Consider the following 23,123-nt stretch of genomic DNA (forward strand, 5'->3'; position numbering starts at 1 on the left):
CGTCGTTCCTGGGTAACGCTAAAAGTAGTTTTAATTGTCGAGTTTATTTTCAAAACGGATCTTGTCCATTTTTTCTTTTTTAAATTGAGATATCAGTAGCTTTGAAATCTTTGAGGTCGTATCTTTCTGTTTATGAATTGGTTTCTTACCAAAACTATCTAAAACATTTAAAAAAAAGTAATTTGAAAAGTAGGTTTTTGTTCATAAGTGATATTGTCCACAACAACATGGCGCACTGATAAGGAAAGGATTTTTTAATTATAAAACGGCTCTTTTCTATAACCATTGAATGACTAGTTGCCATTTTCGGTTCAAATTGTCTTTTGTCCCAATGCTATGCATTGCATCAGCAAGCAAGATAATAGTGATAAACAATTAAATTTCACGGGATTTACACTCATTTCTCCTTCAAGAAAGAATATTGTGTTATCACCGGCTATAACTGAAAATTTGATAAGGTTTTAACGATAAGGTTGGTTTTATTTACTACGACGCCATTGTTGGAGTAGCAAAAGTAGCTTGAAGAGTGTAATGAAATCACTCTGTCCTATTAAAAAGAAGCTTTCCGGCGTAAATGTCCACGGAGATGGAAAGATTAAAAGATTTGAAAGAGGAGGATGTTATTATTACACCAAGTCCACCTGGAAACGGCAGGAAGAAAATGCGTAATCCTGACAAGTGGAAACGCAAAACGTAAAAATTAAAAGAGTCAACCTATTCATCCAAATGTTTGCACGAAACACTTTAACTGTAACCATGTAGGAGGAAAGACTTAGATGTACAGAAATGTGTATGCAAGATATTTGCAAATTTCACCAATGCTTCTATTTGGTTAAAAATAAAATAATCCAAGACAATTTCATATTAAAGCATACGAAACCTTCAACACCACAACGAAAAAGACCAAAGAACAACAGGGAAGAAGCAACACAGCTTTGGATTCGATATTACGATCCGAAATGTGATAGTGACATCAAAACACTGCTGATAGTGTGTAAGAATTTTTTTGTTGTGTGTTAGGAGTATCTGAGAAACGGTTTAAGCTAATATGTAAACGGAATTTTGAAAGTGGTTAGCTGGCATCAGAAAACAGAGGAGGAGACCATAAGTCCCATATGTTTGAAGCCAAGAAGAAAACTGTTAAAACATTCATTGAAAGACCAGGCCCGTATTTAGGTAAGTGCTATTCTATGCTCGAGCATAGGGCGGCAGAATTTATTGGGCGGCAAAATTTTGGAATTTCTCTAAGATTCACAATAAAGTAATATTTAAAACTAGCAATCTGCAGAGTCCCGCGCAAGGGCGAGAAAATATGTTAAAAAAGTCATCCTTTCCCACCACCCTTCCAAGCGGTGAGGATGAACTTAAAACATCATGAAAAATGATACCGTTAAACTTAGCGACCTCGAAAACTATGAATTCAACACTAATATCTGTCGTTTTCGATTACTTTTAAAATCTCGCCCCCTTCCTGGGGAGTGGAATATGACCTTGAAGTTGAAATGTATTAAAGCTGTCGTTATACATCTCAGCGACCCCCCACCCAAATAACTGAATTCAACTATAATAATATTGGTCGTTTTTGAGGGGGCGGCAAAATTGTGCGGGGAGGCAGCAAAAGGGCACATAGGCGCACAATATTATAAAAACGGGCCTGTGAAAGACTAATTCCTGTACAGAAACATTATTGCAGACGAGAAAATGGAAAGAAGCATTAGCTGCCAAGTTATTTGTCTGTAGCAAAACTTCACCAACTGTACAATAACGATGTGGAAAACGATCTTCGGGTTCCATACTCTTATTTGTAACTGAATACAATATAAGTTTTGGAAGTCCTGCTGTAAATAAATGTTCGAAATGTATGCAGTTTGAGTTGAGACTTCAATCAAGGAATACCTCTTGTGAAACTGAATTTTCGATACATAAGAGAAAGGTGAAGCCTTTCATTCCTTATTGAAAAGTAGAAACAATGATGCAATCACTTTATTATTCGACTCGCAAAAGAATCATGTTCTTCCTCGAGTTCCAGATCAAACCGCCTATTACAGCAGCACAATTTTAGTTGTTTAATTTTACGATTTACGAAGGAACGTCAACCGATAGGCAAACAAAGAACAAATTGTTTACACAGTATATTATTGGACAGAAGCACACGTAGCCAAAGAATCATCGGAAATTGCATCAGTAGTGTTTCATCGTCTGCAAAACACGTCATGTGAAGGCGTATCAGAAATTCGACACTTTGTAGATGGATATGCAAGGCAGAATAAGAACTCTGCTAAGATTTGCATCTTGTTCCATTGGCTGAATGAATGCACTATATCTAACTTCTCCAGGACACTCCTATCTCACTTCTCATCGTGTTTTATAATAGGATTGAGCTTGAGCTTATGGGTCGTGATACAATGATACAGCCTAAAGGATATGCTAAAGTGTTCCGTAATCATAAATAGTAATCGAGATGTTTGACGAAACTGCCTTGTACAACTGGAAGTAAGTATCGTAAGAAAATATGAAGAATCCAAATGAATGGCACTTCAAATTCCACAACTGTTAAAATAAAAGTTATGTTCTTGCAACAGTACCAACTTCACCCATTGCAGTAAGGGGTTCGTATTTAAGATTTCAAATTTGCCCTCCTCCCACCCCCGGGGTGGGGGCAGGGGCTCGAGTGTAGTATCATTGGATGTCCCCCTTCGAGACGAACTTTTATTACAACTTTTTCAAAATCCGATTTGTAGTTTTCCAGATATTCAAAAAAACAGTTTTAAATGCCTCATTTTTCAAATGTTTGTGAGCCATTTTGATTTTTGTCGATTACAGCGCCATCTATCACGCAACGAAAAAATGTTCAATACAAAAGTTACGTATTTTTTCACGGAGAATCAGAATATGGAATAAAAAATGGGGGTTCCTATTTAAGATTTCAAAGTTGCCCCCCCTCCCGACCCCGGGGGGTGGGGCAAAGGGTCGAGTGTGGTATCATTGGATGTCCCCCTTCGAGACGAACAACTTTTATTACAATTTTTTCAAAATCCGATTTGTAGTTTTCCAGATATTCAAAAAAACAGTTTTAAATGCCTCATTTTTCAAATGTTTGTGAGCCATTTTGATTTTTGTCGATTACAGTGCCATCTATCACGCAACGAAAAAAATGTTCAATACAAAAGTTACGTATTTTTTCACGGAGAATCAGAATATGGAATAAAAAATGGGGGTTCCTATTTAAGATTTCAAAGTTGCCTCCCCTCTCGCCCCCGGGGGGTGGGGGCAGGGGTCGAGTGTGGTATCATTGGATGTCTCCCTTCGAGACGAACAATTTTTATTACAACTTTTTTAAAATCCGATTTGTAGTTTTCCAGATATTCAAAAGAAACAGTTTTAAATGCCTCATTTTTCAAATGTTTGTGAGCCATTTTGATTTTTGTCGATTACAGCGCCATCTATCACGCAACGAAAAAAATGTTCAATACAAAAGTTACGTATTTTTTCACGGAGAATCAGAATATGGAATAAAAAATGGGGGTTCCTATTTAAGATTTCAAAGTTGCCCCCCCCCTCCCGCCCCCGGGGGGTGGAGGCAGGGGGTCGAGTGTGGTATCATTGGATGTCCCCCTTCGAGACGAACAACTTTTATTACAACTTTTTCAAAATCCGATTTGTAGTTTTCCAGATATTCAAAAAAACAGTTTTAAATGCCTCACCCGGTATATATATATATATATGAGATTTTCTACAATCTCTAAATATTTTTTCAATCGTTGTATAGCTACTGCGTAATAAATATTTTAAGTCTAAGCATTTAAAATGGCCATAAGATCGTTACAGACTTCCTTATATTTATCCGCCCCCCCCCCCCAAAAAAAAAGTTGACTACTCTACCAACAACATCAGATTTTCCATTACTTTTACTCCGTCTTTCACTTATATTCTTAAGTAATTCGTTACGTTAGTTTAAAAATAGATTTGAACATACACACTAATAGCCAATTAATCTTGCACTATTACAAGACAATGCATAATCCGCTTGACATAGTGTGATCGATTGCAATCAAATATAACTTTTTACCTTTTCGCCTCACTTAACTGGACTAGTTTCCAAAACTGTTGGTACAGATTTACAGATTTTACCAAATTAATTTTACATCTAGGTTGATTGTTATAAATATTGATAATGTATATGTAAAAAGCAAGTGCTTAGTTAACTTTTATTAAGCTCAATTTACATTATAATATCTTGCAATTCCTTCATAAATGTTACTACGGAAAATTACACGTGATTCTTTTCTCTTGGTTTTCCATTATTGTAGTTCCATCACACGCAATCTATGAAAAAAAAATTATACGCGGCTAAGGAAATTATTACAGTTTTGAAAGCTGGAAATGTTGTTGTTTACTTTGCTCATTTGAATTTAAAAATTAAAGAAAAAAGAAAAAGAAAAAAAGAAAACAGGAAGAAAGAAAAGAAAACGGTTGGTAAAATACCGGATGAAAAAAGCCAAGCCTAGATGTAGATGAAGGTTAATACACATTGTACTCGTATAAAGAATCTTTCATATGATTTTAAGAAAAAATCTAGGTATGTTATGTGATAGAATACGGCATCAAACACATTATTTTGATTAAACATTAGGCTACAAGAGCAGTGTATTTTTGTTTCAAATTTAAGTGCAATTCTGCTACTTTATTTTAAAAATTGCCGAAATCACATGATGAATATACTAAGTGTACTTATCCTATATTTTTGCATAGATCCAGAAGTTACTTATCCTACTCGGTCTACAAGAAGTGACGTTATGAGCCAAATTATTTAGATATTGGCAATTTAAATTATAATACAGTTGAAAGTTGCTGCTTCATTGGGATATTAATACATTTGTACCCAAAATCTATTTAAGATTTGGTCAAACCAGGACTTCTGCTAATTACAACTAGGATATAGTAACAATAGTAATAGAAATAAGAAATCGCTTTAATATTTAGGAAAACTAACATTACCACGCAAAAGGATGGATATTTCTCCTAAAGATTAATTAGCAAGGGGAAATTTTGAATTTAGAACTTTTTTCCGCCATTTTGTTTGTTTATGTTTACACTTCCTTTTAAGTACATTACAGGAACTGGATCTATATTGCTTGAAACTTTCTTAAAATATATAATTGGTTCCTTATAAAACACAAAAGATCATCTCCAGCTAAATCTCACGTAATTTGAACAGTAGAAGCAGATGACACGCGATCATTTCAGCGGAAAAGGCTTAATGTAAATTGAGCTTTAATATTTTGAACAAGATAATAATAAGAATAATAAAGATAAACTTGGATTGCTACTTACTAGGCAGCCAACTTGATGAACTTTCTGAGCAGTTGGACTCGTTTACTAAGGTTTGGCGTGAGGCAGAGCTCAGTGACTATCCAAAACTGAATTTCATTGAAACGACGCAGAAATACATCCAAATTCGCTGTAATCTTTCGGAAATGATGACGACCAAACGTATGATATATTAATTCATACTGAAAAGAAGAAGAAGAAAAAACAATATTTTAAACTTTTCGGATACTATTTATCTTGACCCTGAGATAATTAGTACAAAAATATAATAGTATCAGGGGCGGATCCAGGACGGACTTCTGGGAGGAGGTCTAGAACTGCTACTTAGAACTACTAATAAGAGCTCCAAACTCTGGGATAGGTTTTATTTATATATAAAATAAGAAAGTTTCCTCTTCTGGGGGGCGATAGCCCCCACTGCATCCACCCCTGAATAGTATAATGATAAAGAGCACATAGTAGTCAATATTAGCTTAAAAATTGAAGTGTGAGAGATTTTGGTTGAATATTGTGTCTGTTTATCATTTGATACACTTACCTCATGAACACACAAAAACAGATTCCAATCGAACTCCGTCATGTGATATGCTAGTTCTTTTGTACTAAACATTTCCAAATCCACATCACCGTAGTCCGTCGTTGAAGGAGCCTCTTGTTCTGGTATAGGTGTCTGGAAAATAGAAATAAACCATTGTAGGTAAAAAGCCGCTTGAAAAGCTGTCATACACACAAACTCAAAAAGCACTCATCCCTCTCTTCAGTATTCCTTCAAAAAAATCGTCAAATTTTCGCTGACTATTTCGCAAGACTTATCTTAAGTCACTATGCTTGATGATGATGGTGAAGGTGTCAACGATGTTACTCCAACTTTTGCTCAGAAAATGAAATATTTGAGTTTTACGTCCCACGCATATGCCAACTAGGCTAAAGGAGACGGTGATGATGAGAAATGAATGAAATGGTGGAACGAAGAAAGTGGGAGGAAAGGGGAGAACCCCGAGGAAACCCACGCACCCGGTGTTTGTCCACCACAAAGTTCACATGGCGCAAGGGACCCCATGCACCAGAGGTGAATACTCTACCACTGAGCCACTGCGGCCCCTATCTTTTGCACAGAGTGTCTATGTCAGAGTTTAATTTTAATTTTTTCATTCGAATGAAAAATGCTTAATACTCTTGTCTTTCTATGAGCGATAAAGATCTTTTGATCACTTCTACCTTATCAATGTTCTGTTTAGTATCTTTTAAGTGTCTGAGGGACTTGATGTTGGAACATCGTTGTATTGCTACCACAAATATGTTCGTCTAGTTTGTATACTGATTTTTGTCTGTTTTGGCACGAGGATGAAACTACATAAACACTTGTAAAATCTGCAGATTAGTCAAGAACTTTTATATTCTGTTAAGTATTCCTCAATTTTCTTTGCGGATACTGCCGCTGTGTTAACATTATGCTTTCTGAAATCTTTTTGTAATTTGTTTGATACCGAATGAAATAAAAGCAAGCCTATCCATTTTTTAATGTCACTTTTTGTTTTGGTACTGTCCGTTTTGAGCGATATTTCAACTAGATGAACCATTTCTTCAAAGTATCAAACCTGTAACAGTTTTTGCTTCTCAATCTTTAATAGAAAGGTTGATTTCATTTTCAGAAATTATTAATAAATTAGAGAAAAGAGGTAATACTGGCACTATAAAACTGATGGGTGAAAATTTATTTATTTATTTATTTATTTATTTATTATTTATTTATTTATTTTATTTTATTTTTTTTTATTTATTTTTTTTTTTGGAGAAATTATTCTTAATTTTAGTTCAAAGTGAAACAATGGTCGTAATTCGAAACGTAACTATGCTACCACATTTCATTTTATGAACATATTGAAAATGTCAAACGTCCATGTTCTACTCGCTTCCACTGTGCGATTTGACAGGAGAGATCCCAAGGATTTTTTTTCCTAACAAAAACTTATTCCCCGTCCCGTGGATAAGAAAATTTTCATCCCCTGGCTCAAAATTTTCATAAACTACCCCCCCCCCCGTCTAAAATTTTTTCGAATGGTTATGCAGAGAGAAAGAAGAATAACTTTTATTTTGTATAGCCAAACTAAAAAATACTTTCATTTGAGTTAAAACAATTTATGAACATTTCTCAACATTATTATATTTATTAGAATGGTTGTTTCGTGAAATACCTAGTTATTGATGCAGAAAAGATTTTTTTTTTCAAGGAATGAATATGAATATATATATATAGAATGTAACGGGAGGCAATGCATATACTGTAGTAGGTACTGCAGGTGACAAGCACATGAAAAAATTTCATATGAACATATATCACGAAACGCCCAGTTTTCGAGTAAATTGGGGAAAAGGAGTACCAACGAAAAAAAAAAAAAAAAATACACGTACGTATTCACCGATTTATTATTAGTAGTACCATTAATGAAAGTATATGTTTTAGCGAATGACCAGTGGTATGTCCTCAAACGCAGGTGACAGTATTTCCAGAAATTGAAGGAAAGTCTGTCCATTCAGATTATTGTCTAGGACGATTGGCCCCACACCAAGTACCAAACGCATAGAACTTCTGCTTGAAGTCGGGCCTCATATGGCAATGTGAAGAACATTGGCGGAGGAAGGCTTGCATCCATTTCCAGCGTAAGCAAAGTCTTCATAATGGTGAAGAAGAGAAACGTGTGGCCTTTTGTGCATGGGTAACGCAACATGAGCACTTAATCGTCGTACATCATGTTCACCGACGAGGCTAGTTTTACGCTATATGGCATAAATAATAGTCACAATTGCCATTATTGATGTAATGCTAATCCGCATGCCACCATCTCGACAAATTTCCAGCACAGATTCTCGGTTAATGTGTTGTGTGCCGTGGTGAATAACATACTCATTGGTCCAATCGTCCTAGACAGTAACCAGAATGGACAGACTTTCCTTCAGTTTCTGGAGACACTACCATCTGCGTTTGAGGACATAGCACTGGACATTCGCCAAAACCTGTATTTTCATTAATGGTACTACTAGTAATAAATCGGTGAATACTAACATGCGTGATGTTTTCCGTTATTATTCGTTTTCCTCAATTTACTCAAAAACTAGGCGTTTCGCGATATATGTTTATATGAACGTTTTCATGTAGTTGTCACGTACAATCACCTACTGCAGTATTTGCATTATATATCGAGAGAGAGAAAGAGAGAGAGTATGTTATGGCTGGGTGCATATCTGGGTGAAATTAATCCCCCTGGGGAAAAATTCTCTGTTCTTTGATTTCTCTTCCCTTTTATCCCTACCTTTTGCCTTCAATCTGATAAATAGAGAGTGGATTTTAAGATGCAGCACCTTTCCTAAAAATGTAGTTGCTATAACAGCCAAAGTTCAAAATATGTGTTTCCGGGCATAAAACGAACTGAATAAACGGACTTTGTTGCACCTTTTTCATGACTGTTGCACCTTTTTTAGATTAAGAAAATAAATCCCCCTTTTTTTATACTTCTTTTAGCCTTCAGCACCTTTATTGTCCCTTTTCTTTCTCTTAAAAAAAAAAAAAAATGGACAGAAGAATCTGTTTTATTTTCAATCTGGTTTACATATAACCTTCCATAAATTTAGAAGCAATCTTGACAGATTTGCTAGGGACAAATTTGAACTAAATTTGCGAAACAATTCGGACGTAGAAATCTTTGCAACGTCAACTGAAGTTCCTGTCCATGTGCTTACACTACTGGTTTCCGTTGATGTCGACTGAAGTTTCTCCACATACAAGGATCTCCTGAGTTCCAAGCGACAGAAACTAGCATTCAAAAATATAGAAATGTTGTGCATAATCAAGTATAATCAGTTTTTGAAAATCTAGTAGTGTGTAACAGTTTCTCAAACCACAATATTGCTAAATTAATGTTTTCTTTTTTTAAGTACCGAGTTGGTTTTAACCACAATTTTATTACAAGAATGTTGAATGTTGTACAAGTTTATGAGATTAAATAAAACAATTTTGCAATTTATATCAAATGTTTAAAGTCAAGATTTTAACAATATTCGTTGGTGTAATGAATAAAGAATGTTCATGTAAGTGTATACTATAGCACTTAAAGATATCCTATTAGCACCTTTTTGCAACATCTTGAATGATTTTTCAGCACCTTTTATTCCCTTTTTCCTACCACATTTTTGCGCCTTAAAATTCGGTCCCTACTGATGAAGCATCTTAGTGAAAATACTTACAGTCAGGGGCGTAACTTTGAGGGGGGGGGGAGGAGCAACTGCTTTTTCATTTAAGCTCCCTGCTGTACAAAGGAGCCTACTTTAAGACAAAACTTTTTTTTTTATCCATATGATATTATGCGAACATGAATGTATAAATGAAGCATGGAGTAGATTCAGCATATCCGAAAAACAACACAAATCTTTTGAATAAAGCATAACTGTGATCTGGGCTGACTTCATAAAATGTCTTCTATTAGGGCCTCCAGAAACAACAAATACTTTCTTAATTCTTTAATTTGTGTCAAATATTGTCGCTTCAATTTAACTTGTAAAGAATGGGTCCACTATACTATTTCCAAAATAACTGAAAATGATTTAAAATATTGCTGTTGCCCCATCATCCGAAGAAAATATACTTCCCTAAGATGAACCATAACTGTCATCTGGGCTTTACTTCAGTACAACGCTCATTGGAGTCCCTAAAAGTAATTGAAATGTTTTTCTAAGGTTTCAAATTCTCGAAGAGCCCAAATTTCCTATTTTATCTTTAAATAGGGGGCTCAACTTCATATTTTCTACAGGGACCCAAATAGTCTGCCGGGAAAATTTTCAAGTTTCGAGGCTGCTTATAATTCACTTTTTAAAAGTATGTGACTATATCTTTATTATTTGCTGGTAAGTGATTCATTATATGTACATTTAAAAGGAATATTCTCTTTGGTCCATTCTATCGAAGGTTTTTTCAGAACATGATACTAATGTATTATAAGAACAACCATCTTTACACCTTAAATGGATTTCTTTACAGTTCCACAGCAGCGGCGCAAATCTGTCTTCAACTTTGGGGGGTGGGGGAGGACGGGTAAGACCGCTCCCAATGCTGTGGAGGATCAGGAGAGCAGAGTTGCCTTCAACTTTGGGAGGCAGACAGATTTGAGGTTTGTTCCGGAAGATCATCAATTTCATTTCACTTTCCTTTGTGGCAATCGAACACAAATCATCATATTGGAGGGGACAGTCCCTCTCAGTTCCAAGATTGGAAGGGACATGTCCTCCTCATCCCCCCCCCCGGGATTTGCGCCAGTGTTCCACAGTGTATATACAGTTAATTGGCGCTTGTGCATCTAATTCCCATTCATTGTATCCTCTTTTTTTCTGTTTCTTTCTTTCTTCACTTGCGTCTTGACAGTGTTGCCAAGGCGAAAATTCGACAAATAATGATTGTTCCAGTAATCCGTAACGAAGTAGAGACAAGTAAGGTGAATATATATATTTTTTTTTTTTTGAGTTTATGATATCTCTTTAGGTGATTTACACTAATAATTATAATTGAAAAGAAATTTGGATTTAAAACCTAAATAAAAATATTTAACTGTAAGGCATGTCAAGAAACCTTACGACGTCTGGTTACTTTATTCACATAGCCGAACTTCTTTTTTCTATGACACTTCATATGTAACCACAAAGATGACAGTCGAAACGCTAAACAGCCTCATATTTAATCTAGTTGGTTATCTAGTTATTTCATTTAACAATCCTCTAGCATATACATACGCTTGATTCTTACAGTAATTACAAATTTCAGTATATTACAATGACATTTTTAATGACCAATTAATATAAGCATTATATTCAAAGAAAATGATAAAACAAAAAGAAGAAAAAAATGTTTAAGTTATCTATTAAATTTACTACAACAGACAAATACATACCAGAGCGTCCAAATGATCTCTTGGCGATACAAAAATGCGTCCATTTAAACTAAGTCCTGTAGCAATGCTAACCTCGCCATCTTTAAAAACTATACGCTCGCCTGTCAAAATGAAAATTAAGAACATTATTACATATTCAAATTGTCTCACAACATAATCATATTTAACACACTATAAGTAGACATATTTTAAATGATCGCCACAAACAAACACAAGAGCTTGTTGTAAAATGATTGAGACATACAAATATGAGGTGTAATAATTTTTTTCTCTTCTAATATCAATAATTCAAATAATACGCATGGAATTTATAATGCAGATTCTTGTTACTGTCCTACATAGGCGTAACTAAAGAAGGGAAGTCCCCTCACTATTGAACACATTTTCTCCTCACTAAAATACCTTAGGACCACAGGAAAGGCTCTTTCAATTCTCAAAAGTAAGGGGTTATACTCCTCCCTAGCAAAATATTCTAGTTGCGCCAATGTTGATCCATTACGTATATTTAATGCTGTAGGCCTAATTTCTATATAACTAGATTCTTGACTTCTTTTATTTACTGGTCTGGTGACTGGAACAAATGAAGCCCTACCAACTATGTCAATTGAAAAGAAAATGTAAATCAGTGTCTAGTTTTATATATTATTAAGACCTTACCTGAAGATTTAACTTCAACAAGTAGGAGATCGTCATGTTTCAATCCCAGCTTATCCGCAGCTACGTGTTTGATAGTATCCGCTGTTGTGCACACAGGAAATCGTAAGGTGCAGTACGTGTGATCGGCGCAGTAGACTCGGAATATTACTGCCATTAAGAAAATATTCAGTTAGTAAATCACATACTTATATTAAAACAAATAAAATACATTAACTTAGGATAACACATTACTAATTTGAAGCTACGTATATAGATATTTTTTCCATTTAATAATGTCAGCATACTGATCAGAATATTATGAATTAAATAATATATAATGTAATGTTTGTCAGAAACCTTTGGATAAATAACTAAAAAAAAAAATTAGGTGGATTTATTTATTTAAACTTTAAAGTCAGTTTTTCAATACCAGGTTTCAAGCTATATGAAATATTGACATACAGTTTAAGTGCACCGGAAATTGAACCCCAATCTTTCGCCACCATAGGAGAAAGCGCTGACCATTTAGAAAAGAGTGATCTTTATATAACTACGGATTGGCGCTAAAAAAAAAGAATGGAACTTTGTTGTTCAGATCACCAAGTGAATACTCTACCATTAGAGAGAGTTATGAGCCACAGAATAGTTTAGTGTTCTTGACAGTTATTTCTCCAGGACTTAATCAAAATCTACATTCAAAAATATTTTAAATAGGTACTTTATTCTCTAACTGTTTATGTAAACTTGAGTGAAAAGACTTTTGTTTTAACAAAATACATAGTTGACTAGCTTCTTTACCATTGGATAAATTGAACGAATGCAACCAATAAACACGAGAAGAGTAGAATTGACGAGGAGTTACTAGTTTTTTTTTTTTTTTTTTTTTTTTTTTTTTTTTTTTTTTTTTTTTACTGTAAATTTTCGACAATTTGCTGCTGCCTTTATGGGCTATATTCTAAGGAATGAGGATTAAAAAATATGCAAGAGTACTTGATATGTAGGCATTACAGATAAATTGCTTCCTCTACTTCATAATAATTAATTCATTTGAGAGCATCAATTACATTTTTTGCATTGTTTTAGCATTCGTTTATTTTTAGTTTCTTTGACCTCAATACAAACTATCGATTTATTAGTAATAATTCGTTTTTATTTTTATTTAATATAAGTAGAATAGTGTTTAAGAACGTAAGTAAACTCCCCCAGCCTATAAAACTTCTGACGCTTCAATTGAATGATGAGTGGTAGTATCAATTCCAAATGTAGTTATTCTCATGGCTCGCAGTCCATTATTCCTTTATTCAGGTAGTTACTCAATTTCTTTCATGAAGCAAAATATTGAGCTGCTAGCGATAACTGAGTCCGAAATACTATTTATCGAAAATCGAAGAGCAAACTAGCATTAGATCGCGGTGAGCTCATTCAAAGTGAAATAAGGTCTTAAAGATGAGCCTTATAGAATTTAGAAATAATGATTCATGGAGAAAAAAGATGAAGGCTTTTAAAAGAAAATAATCAACTATCCAGCCAGCTATGCTGAACAGCTATAGAATTTGATAGATCCTTCATCTAAGAAGAAATGAATCACTAAAATTTAGAAGAAAATATTACATGACGTGAAAAGAATCCCGGTAACAGAAAGGAAACAATGTATAGTATATTAAGATTTGAAGAAAGTACTTCACTCACTGTCGTCTAACGGCCGTATCGTTGTCCTTCCTCCCGCTCCTTCAATATCTTTGGAATTAGCACCAAATAAGCTGATGGGTTGACCGCTAGGAGGCAGCTTCCACTTCTGCCCTGACGTCGCTTCTTTCTCTTCCAAATATCTCCTCAGCTGAGACATCACCTGATGCATTAGACCCGCTTCTTCCCTCAGAGAGCTCCATTTGGCACAATCTTGTTCTACCTCATTTGCTAGGTCCTAATACATACAAACATTATGTAGTATAATTCACGTATATATTGCATATTAATTAGCAATAATAATAATAATAATAATAATAATAATAATAATAATAATAATAATAATAATAATAATAATAATAATAATAATAATAATAATAATAATAATGCATTATTATTAGCATTTAATGAAAAGAAATTGCCTAAAGATGAGACATACACGAATCAACGGATCTCACTGCGATGGACAAAAAGAAATTGGTTTTCCAGAAAATCGGGAAAAACTAATTTCTTTGCAAACCTAAAAAACTCACGCTGTATGATAATTACGTCACATATTAAGATCATAAGACTGAACTGACACAGATTATAAAGCAAGAAAAGTCAAGACCAATGCTTTACTAACTAAAATTAATCACTATTTCTACAGGGATCAAAACTTTAGTTCCTTGAGCAACGCAAGTTAAAAAACAAATAAAATAAAATAAAGGTTAGAAAAGAAAAAACTGTTGATGGCGAAAATTTATAACTGAAACATCTGCAATTACCTTGTTACTCAGATGCATAGGAGTGTGTTGCATTTTTATTATTAAACTACGTGCTTTTTCCCTGAACATTTTATCACATAGGGAGGTGAACACTAGAAGGAAACAAAACATTAGGAAAATGGAGCAATAGCTTTGAAGTATTCAGTTGAGCGTCATATTGCAAACAAAACATGTGGTAGTATTGCTTGTTGAAAGTAGAGTGTGTCAGTAAAGAAAGATAAAAAAAAAAAAAAAACAAAAAAAAAGAGTTGATTTATAATAGTACATGGGGTTTAGGACAGAAGATTACGTGCATAATATATAAAGCAACAGAAAAAAGAACAAAAGCAAGAATTAAAAATATACGTCAATAATAAACTTAAAATATAAAATAATATTAAAACAATATTTTAAAAAATGTCTTACATGATAACACTGATTAACTCCTTTTTTCGAGAAAAATACTATAATGGCCCGAATTGATCAAGCCCATAGACTGTGAGTACATACATTTCCCTTTCAGTTGTTGGGTTGGTGTAAATGAAATTTCCGCTTCAGGTATAATCTTACAGAATTAATGTTATTTAATGAGGAAACCTCTATAGAAGCCAAGGAATGGTTTAAGGCAAACGGATTTCTTCTTAATGAAAATTAAATTACTAGACAAATATTTTCATAGAACAAGTGTCCAGTAGCGTCGAAGAATGTAAAATTTCTTGATATCATTCTGGATAGACAATTAACGTTGAAAGCACATGTAGAAAATGTATGTGTAAAACTTTCTAGAATGATAAGTTTAATACGAAAGTTAAGAGATATAGTCCCAAACAACTACATAAGATCAGCATATTATTATTATTATTATTATTTTTTTTTTTTTCAAGTATTATAGAATATGGGTTATTATTTTGGAGTGACAGTAACTACACAAATGAAGTTCTACTACTACTACTACTACAAAAAAAAAGTTATTAGAATAATCAATGGTGCATCATATAAAAAACACTGTAAACCTTTGTTCTGTAAATTGAAATTTATGACTATTTAATCTGTATATACATATAAGGTTTCAGTATATGCAGATATGCAGCGTAGATAAGATATTCACCCATATAATACAAGATCTGCTAAACAAGTTGATATATCGTATAGCAGAATATCAAAAATCAAAAATAGCTATACAATACAAGGTTTAACATTCATGAACAGGTTACCAATACACACACAACATTTACCTCTTATTCAATTTAAAAATAAAGTGTATGATTGGCTGGTTGATGTACGCTATTATGTTAAGGAGTTTCTGGAAAATAAACGTATATTGGTACAGGTATAAAAAGGAATGTGCTTGTATATTTTCATTTGACGTTGTCTATTGTCTGTATACATATTTACTGAGAATAAAAATATTCTATTTTATTCTATTCCATTCTATCGCTTCCAAAGGCCAACAAAATGAAAAATCCACTATCTGGTTAATCAAAATAGTCGCCGCTTGAAAAAAAACACTTTTGCCATCGCTCAGCCAACAATTGGGTTCCATAGGGAAACAAGTATGGAGTGTGCGATGCGAAAAATTCTCAACCGCACGTTGCTCCCCGCAATCATCAAGATAGATCTTCCCTCCAAGAAGTGATCAAGATGGTGGAAGAAGTGGTAGTCAGTGGGAGATATATCGGGTGTATACGGTGAGTTAGTAAGGTTGCAACTCATGGAAAGTTTGCACCATCCTTTGCGCAACAGTATTGTCGTGCAACATCAGACCACGTCGTGCTATATCTGTTGACCATTGCTGCTTACCGACAAGTTTGTGGTGCATTTCATTATGGAGTTCAGTACTGTAACCATCTGCATTGATAGTTTCACCTCGTCTGAGAACAACATAATGGATTACTCCCACCATAGACCGCAATACATGTAAATGGAGAGGTGGTTTAAAACAAAAACATCCTGGAAACTGATCACGATCCAACCATTATCCTGGCCGTTTACAAATTTATTGCAGATTTTTTTTTTTTTTTTTTTTTTTAATCTGCTCTAGACGGCCAGTTTTGTTAGTCGGTGGCAACTCATGTAGCACTCATGAGTCCAAATTTATCACCTTACGGATTGCAAGAAGCTGTTGAAAGGTATGGTATGCTGTATGCCTCGTCTGCAAAGACAACAACACTTTTTCTGAGGGTCTGCTTTCACGGTGCTTCCTGAGGAACTCATCCGAACATAATGTTGGTCGGTGTCCACGAGAATCACTTTGCAATGCTGAGTAACTGGAACAAAACTTGACAAACCAACGGCGAATGGTACGTTCATTTGCCATTCTTTGTCTAAATGCATTGTTAATGTATTTGTGGTTTGATGTGTGAATTCATAGAGAAAAATTACTTACAACTGTATATTCTTCATAATCCACTTTCATGGATTCTGTTAAGCAACACACGCCCTGCAGTCTGTTTGCTGGACTAGTAATGAGTTTGTGATGTTAGACACGTAATCTCAGTCCATCCCTGTGTCTGTTTGCTGAGATGAGTTTCCCCACCAGTCGTCAAAGTGGACATTTCATTCGGAGCAAACAGACAAGTTGTAATATAAACTAACTTCGTATTATCGCAGTGCAGGTACACCATATCGTCCATGTAACTATAATGCCTACTCTACCTTAATTTGATTTATTTTACAACAATCATTTGAAAACTATTTAGCACTATATTTGCCAGTAATAACAACAAAGAACTACCTACTGCTAAACCATCATCCTGCTGATACGAAGACTTCTGAATTCAAAATGTTAATGTTACAAATCTTCAGAATTTTAGTTAGTTCATGAATTACAACTAAATTTTAACTTGGATTAGATGTAGTCGACAGTCAAGTCAATCAGTTTTCGTCTAAGTCTCTCTACGAACTCCAAATCTTTCTTCGTAAAATATCATTTTAAATTGCTTTACATACACATAAAAATATACAAAGTTCCTATGATTTTGATATCTTTTAAACAAGTGCAATTCACCTTCGTGTGATCTAGAACTTTAATTTGAATACTGCAAAGAAATGCTCATGAAAATATATTACTCTAAGTATCTGCTCGTTGTATCAAAATATTAAAAATATGTCGCAAATAAGCATAATCTCTAACTTACAATACTATTACTAAAAGTTGCTTTTATTCAAGCTTTAAAAAAACTGTATTTAATGTGGAAGTATATACACTTACCTCCAAGAATGAGAGTGCACTGGGTTCATCGAATACAGGCGTTCTGATGGTGATCACCCACCGATGAACGAACTGCACTACCCGTCTTTTACATGCGAGGAGAAACTCTCGATCCTGACTAGGAGAATCAATTCGATAAGTAATTCTAGTTAAGGAAATAACACATTTCAAGACAAATAATAATAATAATAATAATAATAATAATAATAATAATAATAATAATAATAATAATAATAATAATAATAATTCACGACTCTCTTTAATTATAACTAAAAATATATTAACCTAATTAAAATTCAAGGAAAGGGTGTAAGAATGATGCAATTTACTCCTCACATTCTGCAGAGAACAAAGCGAACTTTATTCAGAATGATAATTTCTAGGAATCGAATGCATAACCTACAAAAGGAAGTCACTATGGAACTGCTTCGCTACATTGCATTCAATTCATTTTGTCTTCATGATCATACATATTGCACCAATTCGTGCGTACGAATAAGACTCGTCTATTGATCAAGATATACAGTTGCAATATACACACAGACAATTGTAAAATTTGAGTATATTAAACTAATTTTAAGGATATGAAAAGTAATATAGGAAGGTATACCGTTTCAATACTATCAATATACTCATTATATACGAGGCATAATCAGAAACTCAGGTTATAAGGCCGATATTTCTGAAGTTTCGTCTGTTAGAGAGGAATGAGGAGTGTGCGGTAATCTTAATACATGGAGTTGAAAACTGTGGACAGTTTCAGCCTCCTGCCACCTACGGCGCTAGTTCCAGGTAAACACAGATGACAACTCGTTTGAAAAACTGATCTTTCGAAAAGTTCACTCAGTTAGTCGATTTCTGTGGAGAAAATATGTAACCGCGGCTGAAATTTACCGGCACCTGGTAGAGGCTTATGGAGAGACTGTAATGTCTCGTTACCGATGGTGTCGAAAGTTTGCGCCTTGTAGAGAAAACGTCACCGTGGCCGACCCAATACGGCATCAACGGATGTAAACACAGCTCGCGTGGAGGAGCTCATTCACGACAACAGAAAGATCACGTTACGGCATCTGATGGCAGAAGATGGTATCAGAGGTCGTCGCTCCGTTTCAGAAGAGAAGATGAAACACCTCGTTACAACGTGGCTGAACACGCAAGCACAAGATTTTTACCAGGAGAGAATCTTCAATTCATCCTATGATAGGACATGTCGAAAAATAACCTAATGTATGCACTATCTGTTGGCTATATGAAATAATACGTATATACACATTTCACTGCAGGCTTTTTAACCTTACTTTCTGACCACCCTTCGTATTTAGAAATTCATTCATTGGATAAAAGTAGTATTCTGATATTCGTTAACTTCCTTAGTGTCTGTATTTGTTAAGCCATTCGAATGTATTGAGAGAGGTTATTGCATAGTACCCATATATCTTGGATGTCTTTCGTCCAACATTGTACAAGTTTACTGACTACAATTATAAGAAAATTTCCCACGTTCGATTCCCAGTGGAAGTAAATTAAGTTCTCATTTAACGTAAAACTAGATTGTGGTTTCATAATCAAAAGGAGTGTTAAACTAAAGAAGAAAAAGTAACTTTGAAACATTAATAGCTCAACAATTTAATCTGGAATACTTATGATCAACTTATGCATGCTACGGCTCAACACTGCGTTTACGTATTTAAAAAATGAAAAAAAAAAACTTCATGGTTATCATTCAAATCAATATCAAAGTAGGTGTTCGAATTTAGAAAACGCAACATAATAAAGAACAATTCGTTCTTCATTTCTGTCATCAGTTCCACCATGAAACATTTGTATTTAGTTTTCTCACCATTCCTGGCAGTCAGAATTACACTTTATCATTTTATATATATATATATATATATATATATATATATATATATATATATATATATATATAGAGAGAGAGAGAGAGAGAGAGAGAGAGAGTAGAGGGATAGATATAACTCTTAGGAAAGATAGGCAGAAGCAAAATTTTTACTGGATACCACAAGTGACAAGTAGAGACCTACACAGCAACCTAACACAAGGTAGCTTGACGAAATTAGGTACCACAGTGAATATCTTGCAAACAAATTATGCAAGATACATGGTTGTCAAAAAAAGTATTGGGAAGATCTTAATCCAGCAGTATTTCAAATATAAATAATATCATCACTACATTCATGAGATTCAGTTCTCATTCTTGAAAAAGGCCCTTATAAGGACCAAAAATGGCGAAGCGTGATTGGTTGGAAAGTGAACACGGGGACCTACGGTAATTGCTGAAGGCTTCAGCCAATAGAATTTAGACTTTTTTCATAAGAATGACTATATATATATATATATATATATATATATATATATATATATATATATATATATATATATATATATATATCTTCATTTGTGTTCTACAGTGTCTGATGAAGGATACTCGGATGTTAGATATCCAAAACCGTTACATATTATAGTTTAAAATACAGTGTGTTATAATATTCTTACTAGGTAAACGAAAAACAAGTGCGGAGTTTTGAAACTAATGGAATATATATAGAAGTTCTTGACTGAAAGGATATTGTCTCGAAAGTTCAGTGACCAACTGCTGCGCTGGCATAAATACGATGTGAGTGAGCAGAAAATCGTCGAGAAACGGATCCGTGGAAGCAGAAGCGGCAGGGAAGTCATCGCGACCAGCAGATGCTCTCCCGTCGAGGCGAGTCTCCAGTAGATGTTCAAGCATCTTCTGTGGTGTCCCAGCCATCACAGTATACCTACCGCAGGAAAGGGAATAAACAACATATCAGTCCAAATCAAACAAAAAACGTTGAAAAAAATAAAGAAAGAATGGCAAAGAAATATATTTATTTATGAATTACCATAATATTTCTGCTGATTCAAACATAGTACATACAGAGCATTTTTTTTCTGTAGAAAAAAAGAAGGGCCACTTCAATAGTATACACTAAACGAATGTTTCTGCCGATCTGTTTTCTTTCAGAGTTTTCAAAATTGATGAAAAAAAATAAAGAATAGTATCAAAATCTGAATTTTGTAGCGTTCTGATGCTGTAAGGATCGTGAAACACAGTAGTCAGCATTCTTTAAAATTTCCTTTAGGAGTGTAGAATTCATACGGCTGTTAATGCCCAGTGCCGTGCCGTGGAAAATCAGCGCCCAGGGCGAGAGTACACGACGGCGCCCTGGGTGAGGTCGACAGGCCAGCCGCGAACCGCCATCATAGTTGGCGCGAAGCGTAAGAAAATTTTCAAAAATAAATCTTGCTTTTCCTTGATTTTAAGTACTTTTTATTATTTTTCCCTTCCATTTAGGTGCACATGTATTTTCCTGTTGATCTAAAATATTCTAATTAATTTTCCTCTTTTTTTTCTTTCCTTCATTTCTTTTTTCCTCCTGCATTTTGCGCCTCCTTACTTCGGCGCCCGAGGCCGTCGCCCCGCTCACCCCCTTCCCACAGCACGGCACTGATTATGACGTCATATATCAATCAGTGCACTGAACATCTGACTGTACGAAAACATTTATATTCTACTTCTTTCCATTGCATATTTACAGTTTGGATATGCTTATTACACAGATACGGTTACTACCTCTAAATATGGTGTACTACCTAAAAAGAACTGAATTAAAATAAATAAGAAGTTATTGAAAAACAGGACAAACTTATTTAATTATTTACGCTTCTACAGGTGTGAAGTCATTATCCAATGGAAACAATCAACAATGAGACAAGTTAAGGAATTTTTAAAGGCAATCGACCAGAATATGTATTTAGTGGTACCATTCCATCATGTATCTCACAAAAATGAAAACCCCTTTAAAAAAAAAAAATTAATAGGCTAACAGACGACCGGAATAGAAATCAGGAATAAATGAGAGCACCAATCGTTTCCTTATGTTAACAGTTTACCAATACTATTTATAAGGAGTTTCATTTCCGGGATGGAGGAAGTTGCGCATTATTTCTACCTGTAAGTTTTTGGAAATTTCACAAGGTCATTAGGTGGGCAGAGTACACTAAATTTCTGTGAAAGCCCAAGATATATTATTTAAGAGTAAGGGATTGATTTAGTTAATAATAACGAACAGTATACTTATAACTATTTTATATAACTAAGGGTAGGATTTTTAGGTGCACATTTTTTTCTATTAAAGCAGGAACGAGCTCTCCAATAGCACCGGAGGTGTCAAATGTTGCGTCTAGTTGTGAAAACTTTCCAGCGCCCTTTTTGCTCCTTTTGGGCGCCTTTATTCCCTTAATCTATCTCCAACCCCCTTTTCTGCCCTTTCCTCATCTTTAACCGCTACTTTTTAAAATTTTATTTCAAATTTCCCAATCGTTATGGTTTCAGTGCGTGAGAAATTTCACAAGGAAAAGTTTGTGCTGTCCCTACATACAAACGGTGCAGGTGCGATTTCCAAGGCCCCTCCACTTTCAAACAGAGAAAACCCATGATTTACAGATAGAACTGTTTTGTATCTATAGTTACAAATCTGTGACATTAAAAATACGGAACAATAGGAGAATTCAAATGTTGTCGAATTTCCAATACCAAGCTTCAGCATTACAAAAAATATTATAAATAATTGTTATAATTGTATAATTATTATATATATTGCATTATTTTCAATTAGATGAAAGAGCAGTTGTCAAAAAATTGAAGAAAACAGAACCTTTTTATGCCTTTCTTCGCGTTATTTTAGCACCATTTCCCTTCCATTTTTGCCTATGGAAAAAGCACCCCAAAATTCTAACCTATATATAAAATTACAAACTATGTTTTTGGGGGGGCTGGGCATCTCAAATATAATTTAGGGGGTATTGAGAGAAGGCTCTCACAAGCATTGACTGAAAAAGCTTTTATTTTCACTATCTTGTGCGGAGCACTGTACTTTGCAACCTGTCGTATGTACCTTTTCCTCCACTTCTAGACTGACGTGAGTACTGTTAAAATGAACGAAGATTTCCCATCAGATAAGATATCTAAACCTACCAGGATCCCATGATTAAAACCTACCATTATCCTATCAATAAGAAATAAAGACAAATTCTCTTAATTCACTCTATTGATAAATATATTTATAGATGATAATTAAACATATGATGTGTATTTTATAACAATAAGAGGAATTAGCATAATTCAACTTAATTAACCTTTGGAACGGAAACATTTTATCTCACATGCTACTACTACCAATGATACGAAAGCTAATCAATTTTCTTTTGGCCGTTTTTCGTAAGTAAAAAGAGATATGAAATGTAACATAGCATAATAATAGATAATGTTATTCTACTCCCGAAAATACGAATCGAAAGAATTTTCAGTTGCCATCCATAGAAATTATAGTGTGGCCAGGATATGAATTACTCAAAAATCTAGGTTAAGACAGCGACTAGAAAAATGAACTCAACGGTAATTGATGGCTTATCATGCTTTGTTCCTTGTTAACTACTTTTAAAATAATATTTGTATTTATTTTGTAATGTTTATTTCAAAATTATTTATTTTGTACTGTTTATTACAAATTAAATACAAATATTATTTAA

The 23,123-nt window shown here is 34.2% G+C and overlaps 1 protein-coding gene across 4 annotated transcripts in view; it reads right to left on the reverse strand.

Annotated features, from left to right (window-relative positions):
* Positions 1-23,123, reverse strand: part of Epac (Exchange protein directly activated by cAMP) — a 1,466,091-nt gene that overhangs the window by 14,117 nt on the left and 1,428,851 nt on the right. For all 4 annotated transcript variants that reach the window (XM_081740195.1, XM_081740196.1, XM_081740197.1 and 1 more), the window contains 7 exons: positions 20,135-20,329; positions 17,547-17,685; positions 13,593-13,827; positions 11,925-12,071; positions 11,268-11,368; positions 5,870-6,001; positions 5,335-5,513 (listed from right to left, as the gene is read on the reverse strand). In XM_081740195.1, coding sequence (XP_081596321.1) covers positions 5,335-5,513; positions 5,870-6,001; positions 11,268-11,368; positions 11,925-12,071; positions 13,593-13,827; positions 17,547-17,685; positions 20,135-20,329 — 1,128 coding nt within the window. The remainder of the gene's footprint in view (positions 1-5,334; positions 5,514-5,869; positions 6,002-11,267; positions 11,369-11,924; positions 12,072-13,592; positions 13,828-17,546; positions 17,686-20,134; positions 20,330-23,123) is intronic.

Source organism: Thermobia domestica, chromosome 15 (assembly GCF_964235325.1).
Source record: "Thermobia domestica chromosome 15, izTheDome1.hap1.1, whole genome shotgun sequence".
NCBI lineage: Eukaryota > Metazoa > Arthropoda > Insecta > Zygentoma > Lepismatidae > Thermobia > Thermobia domestica.